Consider the following 26,469-nt stretch of genomic DNA (forward strand, 5'->3'; position numbering starts at 1 on the left):
TCAATCAATATAATCAATATTCAAGCTATACAGTTATTTATTGGCCACGCCTGGGCTCAGGAGATTATTTGGCCAATGCCGGATCCACCGATTCTATTTATCCTTGAGTGACAATGCTCAGATGTATGATTAGTACCCACATAGAGACCTGTAGGGTGCAGATTGTATTTATTCCTGAGTCAATGAATCAGGATTAGGGATATTATGGGTCAATCACCATGACTCCCATGTAGATGACATTCTCCCAGGTGTGTTGCCCCAATGTGAATGGCAGTGGCGGGATCTGCTGATGTTATCTGCCGGCTGTGCCTCTACCTGCAGTGACAGTTGCTGGACACTTTGGGGAGAATTTACTAAAACTGGAGCATTCAGAATCTGGTGCAGCTTTGCACGGGAGCCAATCAGCTTTTAACTTCAGCTCATCCAATGAAGCTTTGACAGTAATACCTGGAAGCTGATGGGTTTCTGTGCAGAGCTGCACCAGAATTTGCACCACGCAGTTGTAGTAAATAACCCCCCCCCCCTTATTTCTTGTGTGAGCTGAAAAATGTTTCATTCTGTTATCTTCTAGTAAAGCATTTTCTTCTGTGTTAACTTTTTAACTTCAAATACTTTGATAAATTAGAGACGAGAAGAGGTTCGCTATCAATGTTTGGAAGCATGAAGAAGCTGCATGGAGTCCGCATTTGTCTTCTGTATCTGCAGACATGTGAGTGTGACACGCAGCAACTCATAAGGGTGAACATACCAAACTCTGCCCCCCCCCCAAGATGTATGAGCATTGTGTCAGCAACCCCCCCCCAAAAAAAAATATCAAGCACTAATCTGCATGCTTACCCCTTTACCCCCCAAAGTTCCCTCTCCTCCTAGTATAAATCCCCCCCCCGCTGAGATCCCCCCTCCCTCAGCACAAATCCTTGCCCCACCCATCCTCCTTCCAAGCTCAGACCCTCTCTCTCCCCAAATCCCTCCATCACAAATTCCGCCCCCCATATAAAATTACCCCTCCAGCAGACCTTCCCCCAAATTTTCTCTCCAAGCACAAATACCCCCCAATTATCCCTACTAGCACAAATTTACCCCCCCCCCAAAAAAAAATGACCCTCCTGGCACAAATCCCACCCCCCCCTCATTTTCCCCTCCTAGCACAAGTCCTTCCCCCAAATGTTTTCCCCTAGCACAAATTCCCCCCCCCCAAAAAAAAGATGCATCCAGCACAAATCCTCCCCCCAAAACATTCCCCTTCTAGCACAAATCCCCCCCCCCTCATTTTCCCCTCCTAGCAAGCATTCTTCCACCAAATTTTCTCTCCTAGCACCAATATCCCCAAATATCCCTACTAGCACAAATCCCCCCCCCAAAAAAATAAAAATTAAAGAAAATAAAAATGACCCCTTCAGCACAAATCCCTCCCCCCCAAAAAAAATACCCTCCCAGCACAAATCCTCTACCCCTCAAATTTCCCCTCCTAGCACAAATACCCCCACCCCCATTTTCCCCTCCTAGCACAAGTCCTTCCCCCAAACGTTCTCTCCTAGCACAAATCCCCCCCTCTCAAAAAAAAAAATGACCCCTCCAGCACAAATCCCCCCCCCCCCCAAAAAAAATGACCCTCCTAGCACAAATCCTCTACTCCTCAAATTTCCCCTCCTAGCACAAGTCCTTCCCAAAATTCACATTTCAAATTTCGAAAGATATATTCTTTCTGTTTTATTAAATTCTATTTTAATCTATTTAATTTTTTTTTAATTCTTTTCTATTCTGTTCTTTAATGTTCTGTTCTATTCTATTCTGTTCTACTCTATTCTGTTTATTTTATTCAATTCTATTCGTTTTGATATTCAAATTTTGGAAGATGGCTATATTCTTTCTATTTTATTCTAATCTATTTTTTTTTTTCTATTCTATTCTTTTATTTTCTATTTTATTCTTTTATTTTCTATTCTTTTCAAAATTCGAATTTCAGAAGATGGCTATATTCTTTCTATTCTATTCTAAACTATTCTATTTTTTTCTATTCTATTCTTTTATTTTTCTATTTAATTGTTTTATTTTCTATTCTTTTCAAAATTAAAATTTCAGAAGACGGCTATATTTTTTCTATTTTATTCAATTCAATTCTATTTGAAATTTGAATTGCAAAATTCACAATATGAATTTTGAAAGATATATTCTTTCTGTTTTATTAAATTCTATTTTAATATATTCTATTTTTTTAAATTCTTTTCTTTTTTATTCTTTTCTTTTCTATTAATTTCTTTTCTTTTCTGTTCCATTTTATTCTATTCTTTTGAAAATTAAAATTTTGGAAGATGGCTATAGTCTAATACACACAGTCTTTGAAGGAAATCAGCAACGGTCAGCAAAATGTTTATATTTCAAATTTGATTTCGCTTTAGAATTCAGATAGAATTTGGATAATTCATTATTTCGGATAAAATTCTGTTTCGTTATTTCGGATTTGTTTAAATTGTGGGTGTAGGATTATAATGTTTTTATTTTATTTTAATGGTTGAACTGGATGGACCTTTGTCTTTTTTTCAGCCAAACTAATTATGTACAGAAGATGGCTATATTATTTCTATTCTATTCTATTCTAATCTATTCTATTCTAATCTATTCTATTTTTTCTATTCTAATCTTGTATTTTTCTATTTTATTCTTTTATTTTCTATTATTTTCAAAATTCGAATTTCAGAAGACTGTATATTCTATCTATTTTATTCAATTCAATTCTATTTGAAATTTTAATTTCCAAAATCACAATTTGAATTTTGAAAGATATATTCTTTCTATTTTATTCAAGTATTTAGTTTTTTTGGATTCATTTAAATTGTGGGTATAAGATTATAACTTTTTTTATTATATTTTATTTTAATGGTTGAATTGGATGGACTTTTATCTTTTTTTTTTCAGCCAGACTATTTCTGTAACTATGTAAATTTGTTATTATTGGAATTCAGAAATTCGGATACATCTGAGTCTCTGAATAAAGACAATTTCATCCGAATATTGATTTGGAACGAAACGAATCGCTCACGTCTAGGAACAATGCAAACTGATAACGGTCTAGAGGCAGAGGGAGCAGGAAGGTATCAGCTGACATGATTTCTGGCAGGATCAACATCTATATTTTTTTTTTTACTTTTTTGAACAGATATAATAACAGACCAAAAGGAAGCAAATAATAGAAATACATTGTAAGAGTTAACATTCACTTTAAGTGAGATCCAGGGGCGGACTGACAACTCATGGGGCCCCCAGGCAATAGGGGATCATGGGGCCCCTGTGTCCCCGCCCACACTCAAACCACACCCAAAAAAGCCTATGAAAGGTACCAGGGGCATCTCATGGGGCCCCTTACTGACCCCAGGCCCTCGGGCAGTGCCTGAGTTTCCGAATGGTCAGTCTGCCCCTGGTGAGATCATTAGCTCATATCTATACCCAAAAGAGAAACATTTTATATATTGAAGCTGATCATTTCTTAGATGTGATGGCTGCTTTAGTTTTCCTTTTCAGCTTTTTTTTCCTTTACTTTCACGTGCTGATCCTGCCAGCAACACACTTCGTGTTTTAGGGTAACAATGCTCACTCCCTGTACCAGGGGCGGACTGACCATTTGGAAACTCAGGCACTGCCCAAGGGCCCAGGGTCAGTAGGGGGCCCCATGAGATGCCCCTGGTACCTTTTTCATAGGCTTTTTTGAATTTGGGCAAGGACACAGGGGCCCCATGATCCCCTATTGCCCGGGGGCCCCATGAGTTGTCAGCCCACCCCTGCCCTGTACTGTATCTATGGAGGAGCAGCGTTGTCATCCTAGGCCGCTCTTCTGATTTAGACTACAACCTTCCCCTCTCTCCATCTCCATTACTCAGAAGGAAGGAGTTTTTCAGTTCACAGAAGACAGCTGGGAAAGCAGATAGCCTGCACTGAGATTTCAGTTCAGCTCACAGGAAATAATAAGCATTTCTGGCTGGATCGTTGGGTATTTTTCTGTACTTGCCAAAAATGTTTTTAGCCTGAAAAGAGAAAACGAATGCAGCCGCCACAGCTAAGGTCTTAATAAGCTGCAATCTATTACATTTTTGTTCTCAGATTTTAGATATATTTTTGTTTCTTTTTTTTTTTGTGCATGTGACATTGAATTCTGCTTTATTTCAGACCTTTATCTGGCATCCGGTGAAAGGTTATTATATCAGGCTGATGAGACCATCAAATTGCCATGTGGTTTAGGTTCACCCGGGGACATTGAGTGGCAGAAGGATGACAAACTGCTCCTGAAAATTATGAAAGAAAAACTAACGTATGGGAATTCAGTGAGGGTTAAAACAGGTACGATTGTTACATACGATGTCCTATCATTTCTCTTTCAATCAGAGAGGAGAGTCATCTGGGACAGTCTTGTCTCCCTTGTGGTTGACAGGGGGCGCTGGCACTTGTAACTGGCCCTTTAAGTGTTGGCGACTATATAATAATAATAAAATATACTGCATACTATATATATATATATCTATATATATATAGATATATATCTATATAGATATCTCTCTCTATATATATATTTATATATATATATTTTATATGTATATATATTTTATATGTATACACACACACACTATATTGTTAAAAGTACTGGCCCCGCCCTCCAAATCATGTGATTCAGGTGTTCCAATCCCCTCCAAATCATGTGATTCAGGTGTTCCAATCCCCTCCATGGACACGGGTGTATACAATCAAGCCCCTAGGCATGCAGACTGCTTCTACAAACATTGGTGAAAGAATGGGTCGCTCTCAGGAGCTCAGTGACTCCAAGCGTGGTCCCGTGATAGGTGGCCACCTGGGCAATAAGTCCATCCGTGACATTTCCTGGCTACTAAATATTCCACGCTCAACTGTTAGTGGGATTATAACAAAGTGGAAGCAACTGGGAACAACAGCCACTCGGCCACCAAGTGGTAGGCCACGTCACATGACAGGGCGGGGTCAGCGCATGCTGAAGCGCACAGTACGCAGAAGTCGCCAACTGTCTGCAGAGTCAATAGCTAAAGACCTTCAAACTTGGTGTGGCCTTCAGATGAGCCCAACAACAGTGCGTAGAGAGCTTCATGGAATGGGTTTCCATGGCTGAGCAGCTGGATCCAAGCATTACATCACCAAGTGCAATGCAAAGCGTCGGATGCTGTGGTGTAAAGCATGCCACCACTGGACTCTAGAGCAGTGGAGACGTGTTCTCTGGAGTGACCAATCACGCTTCTCTGTCTGGCAATCCGATGGACATGTCTGGGTTTGGCGGTTGCCAGGAGTACAGTACTTGCCTGACTGCATTGTGCCAAGTGTAAAGTTTGGTGGAGGGGGGATCATGGTGTGGGGTTGTTCTTCAGGGGTTGGGCTTGGCCCCCTAGTTCCAGTGAAGGGAACTCTTAAGGTGACATTTTGGACAATTTCATGCTCCCAACTTTGTGGGAAGAGTTTGGGGATGGCCCCTTCCTGTTCCAACATGACTGCCCACCAGTGCACAAAGCAAGGTCCATAAAGACATGGAGGAGCCAGTTTGGGGTGGAGGAACTTGACTGGCCTGCACAGAGTCCTGACCTCAACCCCATAGAACACCTTTGGGATGAATTATAGCGGCCAGGCCTCCTCCCCCGACATCAGTGCCTGACCTGACAAATGTGCTTCTGGAAGAATGGTCCAACCTTCCCATAGACACCCTCCTAAACCTTGTGGACGGCCTTCCCAGAAGAGTTGAAGCTGTTATAGGTGCAAAGGGCGGGGCCAACTCAGTATTGAACCCTACGGACTAAGACTGGGGGGCCATTAAATGTCATGTGTGTGGGAGGGCCGGCAGCCCAATACTTTGGGCAATATAGTGTATATACTAGCAAACTGTTGGCGCTATATAAATCCTGTGGGCGTGCTGCAGGGGGGCGCCCATGGTAGGTGGGACGAGAGTGGTGAGGTAGAGTTGGCAGAGTGGTAAAGAGGGGGAATCGGGTAGGAACTCCAAGAGTAGGATTAGTATACAGCAGGAAGGGTTGTTTCAGACTTTGGAGGTTTCTTTATATCTTGTTATCATTGTTAATTAATAATTATTATATCTCAGTCAGTCGAACCCCCCCCCCCTCCCCCACCATGTACTGAGAAGAGAAGAGGGCAGGGGCGGACTGACCAGTTGGAAACTCGGGCGCTGCCTGAGGGCCCGGGGTCAGTAGGGGGCCCCATGAGATGCCCCTGGTACCTTTTTCATAGGCTTTTTTGAGTTTGGGCAAGGACACAGGGGCCCCATGATCCCCTATTGCCCGGGGGGCCCCATGAGTTGTCAGTCCACCCCTGGAAGAGGGGTAGGTGTTTGTAGTCTAAATTAGGAGAGCAGCCTAGGATGACCATGCACCTCCTCTATAGATACAGTACAGACAGTGATTGCTGTCTCCCTAGGACCTTAAGGGGGCAATTTAGAAAACATTTGTTGGCCGAACGTCTGAAGCATTCATGGAAGCTGGCAGAAATGCCCCCCGTATTTTTCCTAATCGATTAATTCCTGTATCATCAGCTCTATCTAGTGTCCAAATGTGGTATCTTTTCTCATTGAGGTTTTTCAGAAAGTTATACCCTATTTTGGCCACTAGATGGAGTGGCCAATATAGGGAATTCATCTATCAGATCTACGATATCCAATCTATTAGAAAAAAATATCAGGAAATTTCAGCCGGCTTGTAGGAATGCTTCTGACATTTGGCCAACAAATGTTTCATAAACGGACCCCTAAGTGTGTTACTGGCAGGTTCACCAAGTAAAAAAAAATTAAAGAGAAAAGCTGGGAAAAATAAACGAACACAGGCGCCTCATCTAAGGACTGGTAAACTGTAATAATAAAGGAGAAGTATGCAATAGGCTATATAATTAACAAATATTACCATAATCATGAATCAGCTGTTATTTCTTTCCTCCCTCCTTTTGTTTTTCCAGCAGGGGCACTTGATCTATCATGTAGGTCTCTATAATGATCCATTTGCTGGTATAGTTTAGAGGGGGCGGTTACTAGTTCAGCAATGCACCCCCTCTTTCTGTCCCTTCTCCACCGGAAGATGTGGCCAGACTTGTCGAAACACGCACACACCTGAATACCTCTCTCCTCCTCTCACATAGATCATATTCTCTCACAGACAGCCTCAGTATGCACACTGTGTAGCTGGAGTCTATGCTGCACAGCCATTCTTATCTGGGGAATTCACAGATCAGAACTGCAGCATAGCAGGCAGCTACACAGTGTGCAAAGTTGTCTGTGAGAGAATCTGATCTGTGTGAGAGGAGGAGGGAGGCAGCTACATAGTGTGCAGATAGAGGCAGTGTCTGTAAGAGAATCCATCTGATCTGTGTGAGAGGAGGAGGGAGGCAGCTACACAGTGTGCAGATAGAGGCAGTGTCTGCAAGAGAATCCATCTGATCTGTGTGAGAGGAGGAGGGAGGCAGCTACACAGTGTGCAGATAGAGGCAGTGTCTGCAAGAGAATCCATCTGATCTGTGTGAGAGGAGGAGGGAGGCAGCTACACAGTGTGCAGATAGAGGCAGTGTCTGTAAGAGAATCCATCTGATCTGTGTGAGAGGAGGAGGGAGGCAGCTACACAGTGTGCAGATAGAGGCAGTGTCTGTAAGAGAATCCATCTGATCTGTGTGAGAGGAGGAGGGAGGCAACTACACAGTGTGCAGATAGAGGCAGTGTCTGCAACAGAATCGATCTGATCTGTGTGAGAGGAGGAGGGAGGCAGCTACACAGTGTGCAGATAGAGGCAGTGTCTGCAAAAGAATCCATCTGAGCTGTGTTCTGTTTGAGAGGAGGAGGGAGGAGGGGAAGAGCAGACAGCCCAGGGCCAACATCAGGAGAAGGAAAGGATGTGGATCCCAATAAGATGTCCAGAAAAGACTGTAGCCACTCCCACAGGTATTCACCTTGATTTTAACAGAAAGGGTGCACTTCTTAGAAGGCTGGAAAGATTTTTTTTAAGTATTAGCAGCTCACAGGGAATAGATAAAATGAAGCTAAAAACTGAAACCTATGCTTCTCTATTAAATTTTGTTTTTTTTTGGTTCAGGTACACTTTTGGTGTCCTCAATATTACCTGTAGCTTTTCATTTCCTGGTCTTCAGAAGTGTGACACCAGATGTCAGATTTAGTTTTTTCGGTGTCAGACGAGATGACTTCTTTAACGGTGTACTATTTTTTCTTTTGTACAGAACAACAACGCTTCAGTATTTTAGACAACTCTGACTTGCAGATATCTAAATCAATCCTCTCCGATTCCGGCAATTACACTTGTCAGAGGAAACCACGTATGCAGGTGGTACAACTTCTAGTGTTCCAAGGTACGGCCTGGATGAGTGTGTGATGGTGGGATTCATGTGTCTGAGTACGGGGGTGCTTGTGATGTAAGCCTCATTGGGTACATATAAAACTAGGTCAGTGTGTTTAGGTGTAACCAGGGGCGGACTGACAACTCATGGGGCCCCCGGGTAATAGGGGATCACGGGGCCCCTGTGTCCTTGCCCACACTCAAACCACGCCCAAAAAAGCCTATGAAAGGTACCAGGGGCATCTCATGGGGCCCCCTAATGACCATGGGCCCTTGGGCAGTGCCCGAGTGCCCGAATGGTCAGTCCACCCCTGGGTGTAACTACGTTTTCCCCTTTTTGGCATTTTAAAAACTGAATGGGAAGAGCATCAAAGTGGGTGCTGCCTTTTTAACGTGGTCTTGCTTCAGAAGTCCAGCTTAGTCATATTTAGCGTGTGAACATGATATAACAGAGCCAGGTTCTACTTAAAGGCCTGTTGCGGAGTACCAACCTTCACGCTGTGCTCAGATACAGGAGACTTTTTTAACTCGTATGACCCCCTAATTTCCCTGGGATGATAAGTTTTCCTGCTTCCCACTCTCAGAGAGGCCACATATGATGAGGCAGAGGTAGTTGGGCAAGTGATCCACAGTGAAGAGAGAGGCCCTCAGCTGTCAGGCTGCAGCCTAGTAGAAGGCAGTCTCTCCAGAAAACCCAGTTTCAGGACCTGAGTCTGAACCGGCAACCTCGGCTGTGTCTGGCGTTGTCTCTTCTTTCTGGGCCACCTGAGATGCTGAACAGCTCCCTGGACATATCCTTGAATGATCCTGCCGTGAACCCTGTTGTTCCTGAACCTTGAACTCTTTGCTTCTCTTTTGAACTTCCTATTTAAGCCATGTCTCTACACGTCCTGTTTGCCATTTGATTGTGCTCTCTCCAGCTAATATCTCGCTCCTGTCACTCCTGATCCCATCAGTATCTTTGCTACCACTCGTTACCCACCTTTGGCTTGTACTTCGACTATGCTTCTGCTTGATCCCAACCAGTGAACACTTGTTACTGACCTTTGGCTTGTTACTCGATTATGCTCCTGCTTGATCCCAACTTGTGACCACTCGTTACCCACCTTTGGCTTGTTCTTCGACTATGCTTCTGCTTGATCCCAACCTGTGAACACTTGTTACCGACCTCTGGCTTGTTCCTCGATTACGCTCCTGCTTGATCCCAACCTGTGACCACTCGTTACCGACCTTTGGCTTGTTCCTCGACTACGCTCCTGCTTGATCCCAACCTGTGACCACTGGTTACTGATCTTTGGCTTTTTCCTTGACTACGCTCCTGCTTGATCCCAACCTGTGACCACTTGTTACCGATCTTTGGCTTTTTCCTTGACTATGCTCCTGCTTGATCCCAACCTATGACCACTCATTACCAATCTTTGGCTAGTTCCTTGATGACGCTTTTGCTTGATCCTAACTTGCAACCACTCGTTACCAATCTTATGCTTGTTCCTTGTTTATGCTTTTGCTTGATCCCAACCTGTGACCACTCGTTACCAACCTTTGGCTGGTTCCTCGATTACGTTCCTGCTTGATCCCAACCTGTGACCACTCGTTACCGACCTTTGGCTTGTTCCTCGATTACGCTTCTGCTTGATCCCAACCTGTGACCACTTGTTACCGACCTTTGGCTTGTTCCTCGATTTTGCTTCTGCTTGATTCCAACCTGCAACCACTCATTACAGATCTTTGACTTGTTCCTTGACTATGCTCCTGCTTGATCCCAACTTATGACCACTCGTTACCAATCTTTGGCTTGTTCCTTGTTTACGCTTTTGCTTGATCCCGACCTGTGACCACTTGTTACCAACCTTTGGCTTGTTCCTCGATTACGTTCCTGCTTGATCCCAACCTGTGACCACTCGTTACCGACCTTTGGCTTGTTCCTCAATTACACTTTTCTTGATCCCAACCTGTGACCACTTGTTACTGACCTTTGGCTTGTTTACTGACCAAGCTTCTTCTTGATCCCAATTAGTGATGGCCTTGATGTTCGAATCGAATGTAAGTTCAACTTGTACATCACCTGTTCATGTGTTCGGCAAACATATGACTGGTAAGGGCATTAGACGTGCTGTTCACCCTCTGCGCCCCACAACGCACTGCGCTCTGAGAGTGCATTGTGATTGGCCAAAGCAATGCAGCTGACAGGTGCAATGCTTTGGCCAATCACAGCACAATTGTTTACATCTGACTAGCAAATGTCGGATAGTGGCGAGTGCTCAGCGGGTGTAGATGGGTCGGCAGGCGGCATTCTTTTTTATATTTCAGTGAATTGGCAGTGGTGTGGCAACACTGGATGCTGTGATTGATGATGAATTACAATGGTGGATCCATTTTTTTGGCTTTTTTTTTGTTTTTAAATAAAGGACTGTTCTGTTTTTATTCACATTTTACACTTTTTTGGTGAATGGGTAGGGGTACTATGTATCCCCTACTCATTCACAAGAGGGGGGTGTAATATGGGGGCCCCCTTGTTCAAGGGGGCTTCCAGATTCTGCTAAGTCACCCCCAGCAGACCCCCACAACCACAGCCCAGGGTTGTGGGGAAAAAGTCCCCCCCCCCATGTTGAAGGTATGTGGCCTGGTATGGTGCTTGCTCGCTCACCCCCTCTTTCCTGCCCTGTCAGGCCTTTGCTTGGATCAAGGGTCAGTTACGAATTTAGGGGGGACCCAACTCTTTCCCCCACTCCCAATTTTTGGGGTTCCGGTTTCCCTTAAAACTCCTACCAGGCCGGAAGAGTCTGTTACGGATTGCTTTTTTTTTTTGTTTTATAAAAATGTAATTAAAAAAAAAAAAGTCAGTCCTGCTGCAGCAGGTTCTATACATTGTACAGATGTGCAACGTTGCAGGTAGTTCAAGGCATGATATTTAAAGGAATTTTTCTTTTTTTTCCTTTTTCTTTTTTTTTTTTTTTTACTTTAAGCAATGAAGAATGACTGCTCCGTTAAAAACGGTACTTTTTGAAAAAATCTTTTCACTGATCCATGTCCCTCCGGGCAGGATCCGAGTCCCCATACCCCTTTGATGGCCAATAACTTGCATATAAGCCTTCAAAATGGGCACTTTTGCATTTACGTGTCCCATAGACTTGCAGTAAGTTCGAAGTTCGTGGTCGAAGGCTCAACCGCAAACCAAACAGGGGGGTGCTCGGCCCATCACTAATCCCAACCTGCAACTACTTGTTGCCGACCTTTAGCCTCTTTATTGTCTACACTTCTGCTTGATCCCTACCGGCTATATCTGCTACTGGAACCCGGCTCCTGGTGGGGCGATCCTGAAGATCTGGTACTAACACCAAACCCATCTCTACCATAAGGAACTCTATTGAACACTGGTTAGTGTTTAGACTCCGCACCTCCAGTGGGCTCCTGTTATCCACCAGGGTGACCCACTTCTGTACTGACCCAGCGGGTCAGTGGGTGTCCCCCTACTGCTATAGCTACTGGTCTCTGAGCTTGTGTCCAGATCGTGACCCCCAGCTTCTATGGACTGCACCTCCCAGAGTACTCTAGTTCCAGTTGGGTGGCCCCTGTGTTCTCTGGCTTTGGATCCCTCCAGCTGTTTGCCTACGTTACCAGAGCTGCCTTCGACACCAGGGGCGGACTGACCATTCAGGCTCTCGGGCACTGCCCAAGGGCCCAGGGTCAGTAGGGGGCCCCATGAGATGCTCCTGATACCTTTCATATGCTTTTTCATAGGCTTTTTTGGGTGTGGTTTGGTCCCATGATCCCCTATTGCCCAGGGGCCCCATGAGTTTGTCAGTCCACCCTTGCTTCACACTTATTGTTGGCGGTGGTAAAACAATGCGGTTGAGCCAGTTTTTACTGCATTTGTTTTACTTTTTTGCATTTAGTTATATTTATATTTTTTCTGTGATCTAACATTTGTAATTTATTTTTTTGAGTTCGGAGTTGGATTTACATTTTGTATATGTTCCTAATTTCGGTAATAGTTTTTCTTCAAAATTATTTTTTTTTTATAGTGGAGGCCAATCCTTCCATGACCCTCCTGGCATCAGAAAACCTACAGCTGACCATTAAAACTCCTTCCGGACTGCCTCTCACTGTGTCCTGGTGGAAAGATCAAAAGAAGATCACAGATGGCCCTGTCCTGAAGAAGAACAATGTGCAGATAGAGCACAGTGGGACTTACACCGTCAAAGTAGATATTGGCAATGGACTGGAAAAATCATTTCAAGTAAAAATAGAAGTCGCTGGTAATGTATCTTGATTATAAACTTCTTTCCTTAACTGTTGATTCGTTGGGCAGATATTTAAACCAAGAACAAAATAAATTATAATAACAATAATAATAATAATATAAATAATATTAAAACAATAATAATAACAATATTATAAAAAAGAATAATCATTATAATAATAATTCAATAAGAATATTAAAAATAATAATCATAATAATAATAATAATAATATTAAAACAACAATAATAATAATAATAATAATAACAATAAGAACAATAATAATAATAATAATAATAATTAAATAATATTAAAACAATAATAATAATAATAACAATAAGAACAATAATAATAATAATTAAATAATATTAAAACAATAATAATAATAACAATAAGAACAATAATAATAATAATAATTATTATTAAATAATATTAAAACAATAATAATAACAATAAGAACAATAATAATAATAATAATAATAATAATAAAACATCTTATTAATAATAATAATTCAATAATAATTGATAATAATAATAACATTTAAGAAATAATAATAACAATAATAATAATATTAATAATACATATTATTATTATTTATGATAAAATAATCATCATAATCAATTATATTATTGTTGCTGTTATTATTATTATTTATATAACATGTAATATAGATACATATTATAAAAAATAAATCACAGCCCAATTTCAGCTGTTTTTGTAAACCCAGACATCCATTTTTCCCATCCAATTAGGAATATGGACTCTACACATCTAGGAGTCTATTGGTTTAGGGTGACACCCCCTGACTTTTAATTACTTCCTTTCTGTTTTCATTTTTCACACATGTTATAATCAGATTTTTTTTTCTTGATAGAAAACTACTTAGAACCATCAAACAGTATATATTTTTTGACAGCATGGGCCCTGGAGAATAAAATAGTGGACATTGCAATTTTTTATGTCACATGATATTTGTCCAGTTATGGTGCCTGCTCATATGCTAATAGAGGGAGAGAGCAGGGTTATACAGATTAGTCCATTAGTCTGCTGCTTCTCTTTTAACTGTCCAATCACAGGCTGGGAAAGGGAAAGGACATGTAAGTGTTACTGACCTGAGAAAAATCGGGTCTTCTGCCTTGCCAGACAGGACTGTCCTGTGTAGCAAGGCTGTGTAAATCTCAGGAATGGATGGACAGAAATGAATCTTTTGTTAGGTAAAACAGACCTATATCTGTATTGTATTTGTGTAGCTATTTATATTTGTTATACATTCAGGGAGGATCAGGGGTGGACTGTCCATTTGGAATCTCGGGCACTGCCCGAGGGCCCGGGGTCAGTAGGGGGCCCCATGAGATGCCCCTGGTACCTTTTTCATAGGCTTTTTTTAGTTTGGGCAAGGACACAGGGGCCCCATGATCCCCTATTGCCCGGGGGCCCCATGAGTTGTCAGTCCGCCCCTGGGGAGGATTTTTCTTACTGTGAGCTCTGCCTGTCTATCTCCAGCAGGGGCGGACTGACCATTTGGAGACTCGGGCACTGCCTGAGAGCCCGGGGTCAGTAGGGGGCCCCATGAGATGCCCCTGGTACCTTTTTCCTAGGCTTTTTTGAGTTTGGGCAAGGACACAGGGGCCCCATGATCCCCTATTGCCCGGGGCCCCATGAGTTGTCAGTCCACCCTGATCTCCAGTATTAGATTTCTAATTTCATTTGCGCTACATTTCCCCCCAGGCTTCTCCTCCACCCCATCCATTGTGTACACCTCTGGAAAACACCCGGTCCTCCTTCCTTGGATCTTCAATTTTGATGTGCGGAGGACTCCCTTACAAAAGGACGTGAGAGCCATAGGAGGAAACATCACCTATTCCTCCCAGAAGATCAAAGAACTGACGGAGGAAAACGGTATCGTGTATTGGAAGCCCGATTCTAATACGAAGTTACCAGAAAACCAGTATAAAAACCTGAGCTATACCCTCACCAACCCTAAAAGTGGCACCTACCGGATGGAGATCGTCCTACAGCTTGAAAACCGGCAGAAACATCTGTGGAGGGAGGTCTGTGTGTCCAATATTACAGGTAAGATGAGTCCGGTATTTGGGCCGGTGAGGCTGGGGAGGAAAGCGATAGATGACACTGGATGTTCTCTAGCAAGAAAATGAGGTGGCGCTCTATCTGACTTGCTGCAGCTTCTGATGCACAATGTAAGAAGCTCACAGTGTGCAGCAGGGGCAGACTGACAACTCATGGGGCCCCCGGGCAATAGAGGATCATGGGGCCCCTGTGTCCTCGCCCAAACTCAAACCACACCCAAAAAAGCCTATAATAGGTACCAGGGGCATCTCATGGGGCCCCCCACTGACCCCGGGCCCAAGTGCTGGAATGGTCAGTCCGCCCCTGGCGTGCAGTGAAATCAGAGTAAGATATTTCAGTCCAGGAGAGGAGCCGATACAACTGTGTAAGACTGAAGGATAGGTCGTGATTTAAAAAAAAAAAAAAAGGATTTTTGCTTGCACATGATTGGACCATTGATGTCAGCAGAACTCCACCTCATTTATTGAGCTAAGGGAAAATTCCCTTGCAAAGTGAAACAGCCTAGTCAGCCGACTCCATTGTGTCAATAGTTATTTGATATTCTGATCATAGAATGACTGATAAAGCAACATCACCAGTAGAAAAAAAATATTTTTTTTTTCTAAAAAATAAATAAATATTAAAAAATATTTTAAACACGTATTAAAAAAAAAACTAAAAAAACCCAAAAATGAATAAATATTTACAGCATCACTAAACCTTATGCGAAAAATTCTTGCATAGTGTTTACCCTAGGTTCACATCTGTGCGGGTGGTGCCGCTACGTATCCGTACGAAAATCCGTGCAGCCGCACCACCCGCACAGAGAAACACGGACCCGCGAGCGGCTGCCGTTAGTTCTAATGGCACGCCGCCCGCACTGGAAAATGCAACTGTACTGGGAACCTCGGCTGCGTTTTCCAAAGAAGTGCCGGGACTTCTTCCCTGCGTGTCACAGGCACAGGAATCCATTCAAATGAATGGGCTCTTGTGCCGCTGCAAAACGCGGCCCGCACGGCCGCATATAGGTGAACCGGGGGTTAATCATCATCAATTAGTAACCCACTTATTTCTTGCTTAGTTCAATCAGTAATAAGGATGCTGGGGATGCCATAGTTCACAATGTGTGGGAAACTGTCGCATGGTAACAGGGCCAGTCTGCTGTGGCTATGGAAGTTCTCGCCCCACAGCTGCAGGAAACAAAGGGGCAGGGATGCACATGGCCATATTAGATCGATGATGTCACCAGCATGGCACCACTTTGTTACATGTGGTGCACGGAATTCCAAGGATGCAGCTGATTGGTCCAGCTATCATGTGACATTTTCACAAGGATTTCTACTGAACTGAGTTTGGCCTGAACCTTAGCTTATAATATATATACATGTACTGTGTGTTTTTATATATATATATATATATATATATATTTTTTTTTTTTAAGGTCATGTATAAGAATATCACACTTTCAGTTGAATCCATTTTTGGCGAATGATGCATATCCCTTCAACTGGATATCTCACAGCAGAATTTGATGTTTTCTTCTTCCTCGCAGTGTCTGCTTCACCGAGCTCCTTCAACATGGAGTCCAATGTGACCCTCCAGTGTACCATAAAGTGCCTGGACCAGGACGGGAAACTCTGCTGGTACTATAATGTGATTGGACGGAGGGTCTGCGGGCAGCCGGGACAGAAAACCTTCGCCAAGAATATCACCGCTGTGCCAGAGACATTAGGGAAGTGGACCTGCAGTGTTCTGATTGGAGAAAATACCATGGCCAGCGCTAATCAGACACTGGGTGAGCCACCAGCAAAGATAAACGACAAGTTGATACTGTAGATAATAGATAGATAGATAGATAGATAGATAGATAGACAGATTGATTGATTATAGATAGATAGATGACAGATTGATTGATGATAGATAATAGATAGATAGATAGATAGATAGATAGATAGATAGATAGATAGATAGATAGATAATAGATAGATAGATAGATAGATAGATAGATAGATAGATAGATTGATTATAGATAGAAGATAGATAGATAGATAGATAGATAGATAGATAGATAGATAGATAGATAATAGATAGATAGATAGATAATAGATAGATAATAGATAGATAGATAGATAGATAGATAGATAGATAGATGATAGATTGATTGATTGATGATAGATAGATAGATAGATAGATAGATAGATAGATAGATAGATAGATTGATGATAGATAGATAGATAGATAGATAGATAGATAGATAGATAGATAGATAGACTGATTATAGATAGATAGATAGATAGATAGATAGATAGATAGATAGATAGATTATAGATAGATAATAGATAGATGATAGATAGATAGATAGATAGATAGATAGATAGATAGATAGATAGATAGATTGATGATAGATAGATAGATAGATAGATAGATAGATAGATAGATAGATTGATGATAGATAGATAGATAGATAGATTGATGATAGATAGATTGATGATAGATAGATAGATAGATAGATAGATAGATAGATAGATAGACTGATTATAGATAGATAGATAGATAGATTATAGATAGATAATAGATAGATAGATGATAGATAGATAGATAGATAGATTATAGATAGATAGATTATAGATAGATAGATAGATAGATAGATAGATAGATAGATAGATAGATTATAGATAGATAGATAGATTTATAGATAGATAGATAGATTGATTGATGATAGATAGATAGATAGATAGATAGATAGATAGATAGATAGATAGATTGATGATAGATAATAGATAGATAGATAGATAGATAGATAGATTGATTATAGATAGATAGATAGATTGATTATAGATAGATAGATAGATAGATTGATTATAAATAGATAGATAGATAGATAGGTCGATCTTTGAAGTGATAGATAATTGTCTTCCATCCTTCGTCCACAGAGGTGACCCCGAGCCTCTTCCATCCCTCCGGCCCCCTCTTATGGGTGACAGTGGCGGTGGGAGCCGTCGTCCTCCTATTATTCGTGGTCATCATCACGGTTATGACGGCTCGGTGTCGCAGGATGGTGAGTAATGATTGGACGGTTGTCAGTGTCATTTTGCCGTTCCACATACACCATGATGTGCTCAGCACGGTCTGATCTGCTGACTGATCTCTCCCTGCAGCGGCGTGCGCGGTACAGAGCCTGGTTACTGGAGAACCTGCACCAGCAGAGGGTGTGTGAGTGCAATGGGTGAGTGTGATATGGGTAATCGGGATTGTTCCTGTTATAAACTTAATATTCAAATTAGTAGTCATCAGAACATGTGTCCCCAGTGGAAGATCTTCCCCTCACTTCCTGTTCTGGTGACAACTGTAACATTTTGGATTTCCCATCATGTTTTGTCCAGGTGACAATGGTGACAAGGACAAATGCAGAAGGTGACCTAGAGAGCAGTAAATACCCGACACATTCCCTGCTCTATCTGTAACTGGAAAAATACGTTTTAGATATGCCAAACCCAGTGTTGTACATATCTGACCCATTATAATTCCCCTTTTTGGTGGGTGTTGAGCACCCCAATTGTTGAGGACTCCGATTGCTAGATCTTTAAAGATCTCCTGCCCCCCATCAGCACCCCCATGTACACATGCATTGAAGGGCTCAGCCAAGCCTGGTAGAGACCTGCAGCACCTCTGCGCATGCGTAGGGGGTTTCCTGCTGCTGAGGTCCAGGACTGCAAACCTTTGTCATCTGAACCCATGCGCAGGAAAACCCCCATGCTGCAGGTACCTGCCATTTCTCAAAGCACATCACCGTGACACACAATTGCCCTCAGTTTCAGGCACTGTCGGCGAAGAAGCAAAGCTGCACCCCCCCCCCCCTCACACACTTCATGTGGGAGCTTAGAGGATGCTACCCCCAGCAGTCATCCACTGATCAAAATGCCTTGCATCAGAGCTCACTGGCACCCCCATCTATATGATGAACTGCTGCGCACAGGGCACCCACCCCTGCTGCCCACCCCTTGTCCCACAGGGGAGTGCAACATCACCTATGCCTAGCAGTAAAAAAAATTGTCAAAACACAACAAAAACCCCACATTTTATAATATAATTGTGTAAAAGTAAGGAGGAAGGAGCCAGATGCAAATGCTAGCGGCTTAAAGGTCCGATTTAAGGGCTCATTCATGCCTTAAGTTGGGTCTAAGAGTGCGCAATATTTAAAACCCCCCCACCTGCAAGTTCGCACATTTAGGGCAGCCCATGAATTTCAATGGGCTGCTGAACACATGGTAACGCGCAAAAAGTTAAATCACACAGCACCAAACCACATGGTGCCACCATACCATGAGTTTTGGTGACCACGGATGCACCGGTTACCAGATATATGGGGGCGCTATTAAGAATTACTGACACCCTGGCATGTTTGAAAAGTGCGATTGTGTGCGCATTGCTGCACCACACCTGGTATGAACAAGCCTTCAAAGTGTCAAAAACACACAAAAAACACTATATTTATATTCTAATCGTGGAAGCAGGAGGGGAGGAGATGCAGGTAAGTTGCTTAAATAATGGGTGGAGGTCTGCTTTAATACTAATATATATATTTAGATATTGATAGGGTTATATATATATATATATATATATATATAAAAGTATTGATAATATATTGACATATATATATATATAGGCCCTCATGTAAATATTTAATGCAGCACATGTGAGTTTTATGAGGAATTTGGGGAGCCTAAAAATGGAAGTATATATATATATATATATATATATATATATATACAAACACACACACATGTCATCCATCAGCCATAACATTATGACCACTGCTAGGTAAAGTGAATAACATCAATTATCTCATAACAATGGCACCTGAAAGTGGGAGGGATATATTATGCAACGAGTGAACATGTTGTCCCTGAAGTTGAAAGCAGAAAAAATGGACAAGCGTAAGGATTGGAGTGACTTTGACAAGGGCCACATTGTCATATCTAGATGACTGAGTCAAAGCAACTCCAAAACTGCAGCTCTTGTAGGATCAGGGGCGGACTGACCATTTGGAAACTCGGGCACTGCCCGAGGGCCCGGGGTCAGTAGGGGGCCCCATGAGATGCCCCTGGTACCTTTTTCATAGGCTTTTTTGAGTTTGGGCAAGGACACAGGGGCCCCATGATCCCCTATTGCCCGAAGCCCCATGAGTTGTCAGTCCTCCCCTGTGTAGGATGTTCCCGATCTGCACTGGTCAGGACCAAACAAAAGTGGTCCAAGGAAGGAAAACTGGTGACAGGGTCATGGGTGGCCAATGCTCACTGATGCACATGGGAAAGATTGGGTGGGGGGAGGGAGCGCTAAGACGCATCTACCCTGTGTGTGTTTGGGGATGGACCATCAGCAATGGGGGTTAGTAGAAGGTCCATGCGGAGGTGGTGTTCAAGTCCATCTGTAGTGGGGGGCTTATAGCAGTATGGACTTGTCCGAGGAGGCAGCCGGCTGTAAGAGCTTCTAGATACTCCTAATGCAGGTAGAGAAGAGAGACAGTAGCGCCACTCTAAGTGTAGACAGTTAAAATCAGGCAGATTTAATGGTAAAATTTCACTCATATAGGTAGGTAATAGGTAGTCATGTCAAGTAATGGAGGTCTAGTGGGAGCATCAGGTCCTTTGGGGCCACGCTCTGGGAGTTTTTCTGCCACTACAGTGATGTCCAGGGCTCGGGCATTAGCAGAGGGGCTTTGCCCATATAAGCCCACACTAAGATGGCTGCTGGAACGGTCTGATGAAGGAGTAAGCATGTTCCGAACATGCGCCATCTTGGAAACCCAGTCCATGTGGTCCCATCATCCCTGTGAGCCTCCCTGCAACCTTCTGCTACTCCCCGAGCCCTGGACACCACCGGAGCAGCGGGAAAACACCCGGAGCGTGGCCAAAGGACCTGATGCTCCCACTGGACCTCTATTACTTGACATGCCTACCTGTTACCTATCTATGTGAGTGCAATTTTACCATTAAATCTGCCTGATTTTAACCGTCTACACTTAGAGTGGCACTGCTGTCTCTCTTCTCTACATGGAAAAGGTTGGCTCGTGTAGTCCAATTCAGTAGAAGAGCTACTGTAGCTCAGGTTGTTGAAAACGTTAATGCTGGTTCTCATAGAAAGGTGTCAGGACACACAGAGCATGGCAGTTTGCTGTGTATGGGGCGGCTGTGCAGCTGCAGACTGGTCAAGGTGCCCATGCTGACCCATGTCCACAGCCAAAAGTATCTACAATGGGTATGTGAGCATCAGAACTGGACCACAGAGCAACAAAAGAAGGTGGCCTGGTCTGATAAATTCAAGAATGATTTGAGGAACACAACAATGAGTTTGAGGTGTTGACTTGGCCTCCAAATTCTCAACATCTCTATCCAAACAAGCATCTGTTGGATGTGCTGGAAAAACAAGTTCAATCCATGAGGTCCCACCTCACAACAGGACTTAAAGGATCTGTACTGAGGGCTTGGTGCCAGATACCACAGCATACTTCTAGTGGAGTCCACGCCTTGATGGGTTATGGTGGGTGGTCATAATGTTATGGCTGATTGGTGTATTGATAGACTGATACAGTATATATTTATATTGGTAAGATATACTCAGTAATTCCAGCTCTAATCTGATCTCTTATATCTCCCATCTCACAGGTTTGCACCCAAGAGACTCAGAGAGAATGTCTGACTGCTTTGGATATCCTGCAGAATATTGCACTTCTAGATGGACTGACTACTTATACTGGAAGAAGACAGTCAGAGATCAGATGTGTCCAAGGAAATTAAAATGAAAACAAAAGTCGTAGAATTGGATACTTCCTGGCATCTTCTGACACTTTCAATTAGAATGTCATGTGGCATTAGTATAGTCGGTCTACAAGACTCTGTATATATGAATCCCATATTGTATAGACTACAAAGTACATTGCACTGTATATACTGGATTCCATCCGGAATGGGCTGTAAATAGTTAAATAGGTTGCAATTGCTTTTTTTCCTCTAAGATGAATCTGTCAGATGTGAAGGAGGACCACAGGATTATAGAGCCGATTTAGACTCCATAGGGTGGTCAATTTACTTAAAGGGGCAACAAGTCTGGGGCCCCATTTAACTCCCAAGACAAATTTGTCAGATGTGAAGAGGACCACAGGATGAAAGAGCTAGCTGAGACTCCATAGACCAATGGTTCACAAGTACAGGACCCCCTTTATCTCCCAAGATAAATCTGTCAGATGTGAATTAAGACCATAGGGTTGATTGAGACTCTGTAGGGTGGTCTACTTACTTGATAAAGGGGGCCACAACTGTGGGAGCCCCTTTACCTTTCAAGACAAGTTGGTCAGATGTGCAGAAGGACCACGGGGTTATAGAGCTGATCGAGACTCCATAGGGTGGTCAACTTGATAAAGGGGGCCACAAGTACAAGGCTCCCTTTATCTTATTCCAAGACAAATCTGTCAGATGTGGTGGAGGACCACAGGGTTAAAGACCTAGCTGAGAATCCATAGGCCAACGGTGGTTAACTTACTTGATAAAGGGGGTCACAAGTAGGGAACTCCCTTTATCTTCTAAGACCTATCTGTCAGATGAAAAGAAGGACCACAAGGTGAAAAGGCTGGCTAAGGCGCATAGACCTATAGTGGTCCACTTACTTGATAAAGGGGGTCACAAGTATGGAACTCCCTTTATCTTCTAAGACCTATCTGTCAGATGAAAAGAAGAACAACAAGGTGAAAAGGCTGGCTAAGGCTCCATAGATCTATGGTGGTCCACTTACTTGATAAAGGGGGTAACCAGTATGGAACTCCCTTTATCTTCTAAGACCTATCTGTCAGATGAAAAGAAGGACCACAAGGTGAAAAGGCTGGCTAAGGCTCCATAGACCTATGGTGGTCCACTTACTTGATAAAGGGGGTCACAAGTAGGGAACTCCCTTTATTTTCTAAGACCAATCTGTCAGATGAAAAGAAGGACCACAAGGTGAAAAGGCTGGCTGAGGCTCCATACACCTATGGTGGTCCACTTACTTGATAAAGGGGGTCACAAGTATGGAACTCCCTTTATCTTCTAAGACCTATCTGTCAGATGAAAAGAAGGACCACAAGGTGAAAAGGCTGGCTAAGGCTCCATAGACCTATGGTGGTCCACTTACTTGATAAATGGGGTCACAATTATGTAACTCCCTTTATCTCGTAAGACCTATCTGTCAGATGAAAAGAAGGACCACAAGGTGAAAAGGCTGGCGGAGGCTCCATACACCTATGGTGGTCCACTTACTTGATAAAGGGGGTCACAAGTATGGAACTCCCTTTATCTTCTAAGACCTATCTGTCAGATGAAAAGAAGGACCACAAGGTGAAAAGGCTGGCTAAGGCTCCATAGACCTATGGTGGTCTGTTGACTTGATAAGGGGTCACAAGTATGGAACTCCCTTTATCTTCTAAGACCTATCTGTCAGATGAAAAGAAGGACCACAAGGTGAAAAGGCTGGCGGAGGCTCCATACACCTATGGTGGTCCACTTACTTGATAAAGGGGGTCACAAGTATGGAACTCCCTTTATCTTCTAAGACCTATCTGTCAGATGAAAAGAAGGACCACAAGGTGAAAAGGCTGGCGGAGGCTCCATACACCTATGGTGGTCCACTTACTTGATAAAGGGGGTCACAAGTATGGAACTCCCTTTATCTTCTAAGACCTATCTGTCAGATGAAAAGAAGGACCACAAGGTGAAAAGGCTGGCGGAGGCTCCATACACCTATGGTGGTCCACTTACTTGATAAAGGGGGTCACAAGTATGGAACTCCCTTTATCTTCTAAGACCTATCTGTCAGATGAAAAGAAGGACCACAAGGTGAAAAGGCTGGCTAAAGCTCCATAGATCTATGGTGGTCCACTTACTTGATAAAGGGAGTTCCATACTTGTTACCCCCTTTATCAAGTAAGACCTATCTGTCAGATGAAAAGAAGGACCACAAGGTGAAAAGGCTGGCTGAGGCTCCATAGACCTATGGTGGTCCACTTACTTGATAAAGGAGGTCACAAGTGCAGCTCTAGACAGTGTAATGCTACAGAAGGCTGTTAGAGAGACATAAAACAGCAGGGACTGCTAACATGTTGTAGGGGTTGTTGAACATGCTTCAGGAGATGGTCATAGACCAGAAACGTGTTATGCGAGACTGCTAGAGATCACTGCTATTAACTACCCCTGTACAAGTCAGTGCTTCCACATTTTGTGCTCTCTACATTCCTCCTAAAAATCACTTGTTCTGCATTAAATATTTACATGAGGGCCTAAATATATATATATAAACACACACAGTGTGGAAAGTAATTATTTGATCCCTGAAGAATTTGTAAGTTTGCCCACTTACAAAGAAATGAAGGGTCTCTAATTTTTATAATAGGTGTATTTTAAGTGATAGAGACAGAATATCAACCCAAATCCAAAAAAAAACCACGATACAAATGTTATAAATTGAGTTGCCGTTCAGTGAGTAAAAAAAGTATTTGATCCCCTACCAACCAATAATAATTCTGGCTCCCAGAGCCTGGCTGTGTTCTCGTGTGGTACACAGATTGGTCCTGTTAATTTAGGAAGGTGCTCCTAATGACAACTAATTATGTGTATAAAAGACACCTGTCCACAGAAATTCATTCTTCCATTCAAACCTCACCACCATGGGCAAATGACTAAAGAGCTGTCAAAGGACGTCAGGGACAAGATTGTAGACCTGCACAAGGCTGGAATGGGCTACAAGACCATCAACAAGAAGCTTAGTGAGAAGGAGACAATGGCTGGAGCGATTATTTACAAATGGAAGAAATAGAAAATAACCATCAATCACCCCCGGTCTGGAGCTCCATGCAAGATTTCACCTCATGGGGTAAGGATGATCATGAGAAAAGTGAGGGGTCAGCCCAGAACTACATGGGAGGAGCTTGTAGATCTCAAGGCAGTTAGGACCACAGTCACCAAACAAACCATTGGTAACAAAATACGTCGCCATAGACTGAAATCCTGCAGCTCCTGCAAGGTCCCCCTCCTCAAGAAGGCACATGTACAGGCCCTGTAAAGGTCTGAAGTTGGCCAGTGAACATCTAAATAATTCAGAGAAGGATGGGGAGAAAGTGCTGTGGTCAGATGAGACCAAAATTGAGCTCTTTGGCCAGGGGCGGATTGACAACTCATGGGGCCCCCGGGCAATAGGGGATCATGGGGCCCCTGTGTCCTTGCCCAAACTTAAAAAAGCCTATGAAAAAGGTACCAGGGGCATCTCATGGGGCCCCCTACTGACCCCGGGCCCTCGGGCAGTGCCTGAGTTTCCAAATGGTCAGTCTGCCCCGTCTTTGGCATTAACTCAACTCTCTGTGTTTGGAGGAAGAAAAATGCTAACTATGACCCTAACAACACCATCCCTACAGTCAAGCACAGATTATGCTTTGGGGCTGTTTCTCTGCTAAAGGTACAGGTCAACTTTGCCGCAATGAGGGGTCAATGGACGGAGCCATGTATTGTAAAATCTTGGATGAGAACCTTCTTCCCTCAGCTAGAACACTGAAGATGGGTCATGGATGGGTCTTCCAGCATGACAGTGGCCCAAAACATACAAGGCAACAAAGGAGTGGCTCAAGAAGAAGCACATTAAGGTCATGGAGTGGCCTAGCCAGTCTCCAGACCTTAGTCCTACTGAAAATTTATGAAGGGAGCTGAAACTTTGAGTTGCCAAGGGAAAGCCAAGAAGCCAAGATTTAGAAAAGATCTGTAAAGAATAGTGGCCAAAAATCCCTCCTGAGATGTGTGCAAACCTGGGAATCAATTACAAGAAACGTCTGACCTCTGTGCTTGGCAGCAAGGGTTCCTCTACCAAGTACTCCACAACAAGGGTTCCTCCACCACGTACTCCACAACAAGGGTTTCTCCACCAAGTACTCCACAACAAGGGTTTCTCCACCAAGTACTCCACAACAAGGGTTTCTCCACCAAGTACTCCACAACAAGGGTTTCACCACTAAGTACTCCACAACAAGGGTTTCTCCACCAAGTAATCCACAACAAGGGTTTCTCCACTAAGTACTCCACAACAAGGGTTTCTCCACCAAGTACTCCACAACAAGGGTTTCACCACTAAGTACTCCACAACAAGGGTTTCTCCACCAAGTACTCCACAACAAGGGTTTCACCACTAAGTACTCCACAACAAGGGTTTCTCCACCTAGTACTCCACAACAAGGGTTTCTCTACCAAGTACTCCACAACAAGGGTTCCTCCACCAAGTACTCCACAACAAGGGTTTCTCCACCAAGTACTCGACAACAAGGGTTTCTCCACCAAGTACTCCACAACAAGGGTTTCTCTACCAAGTACTCCACAACAAGGGTTCCTCCACCAAGTACTCCACAACAAGGGTTTCTCCACTAAGTACTCCACAACAAGGGTTTCTCTACCAAGTACTCCCCAACAAGGGTTTCTCCACCAAGTACTCCACAACAAGGGTTTCTCCACCAAGTACTCCACAACAAGGGTTTCTCCACCAAGTACTCCACAACAAGGGTTTCTCCACTAAGTACTCCACAACAAGGGTTTCTCCACCAAGTACTCCACAACAAGGGTTTCTCCACCAAGTACTCCACAACAAGGGTTTCTCCACTAAGTACTCCACAACAAGGGTTTCTCCACCAACTACTAAGTCATGTTTTGCTTGGGGATCCAATACTTATTTTACTCACTGAACTGCAACTCCATTTATAACATTTGTATCCTGTTTTTTCTGGATTTTTGGATGATATTCTGTCTCTATC

The 26,469-nt window shown here is 43.2% G+C and overlaps 1 protein-coding gene across 1 annotated transcript in view; it reads left to right on the forward strand.

The window, feature by feature from the left end:
* Positions 1-24,090, forward strand: part of CD4 (CD4 molecule) — a 62,037-nt gene extending 37,947 nt beyond the window's left edge. Inside the window, exons 2-10 of the mRNA XM_089661723.1 lie at positions 626-709; positions 4,162-4,332; positions 8,233-8,361; positions 12,374-12,607; positions 14,319-14,663; positions 16,210-16,452; positions 17,591-17,715; positions 17,816-17,883; positions 21,323-24,090. Coding sequence (XP_089517849.1) covers positions 649-709; positions 4,162-4,332; positions 8,233-8,361; positions 12,374-12,607; positions 14,319-14,663; positions 16,210-16,452; positions 17,591-17,715; positions 17,816-17,883; positions 21,323-21,356 — 1,410 coding nt within the window. The 5' untranslated portion in view covers positions 626-648 and the 3' untranslated portion in view covers positions 21,357-24,090. The remainder of the gene's footprint in view (positions 1-625; positions 710-4,161; positions 4,333-8,232; positions 8,362-12,373; positions 12,608-14,318; positions 14,664-16,209; positions 16,453-17,590; positions 17,716-17,815; positions 17,884-21,322) is intronic.
* Positions 24,091-26,469: the final 2,379 nt, after the last annotated feature.

Source organism: Staurois parvus, unplaced genomic scaffold (assembly GCF_062004578.1).
Source record: "Staurois parvus isolate SC_StPar_1 unplaced genomic scaffold, SC_StPar_1.0 ptg001376l, whole genome shotgun sequence".
NCBI lineage: Eukaryota > Metazoa > Chordata > Amphibia > Anura > Ranidae > Staurois > Staurois parvus.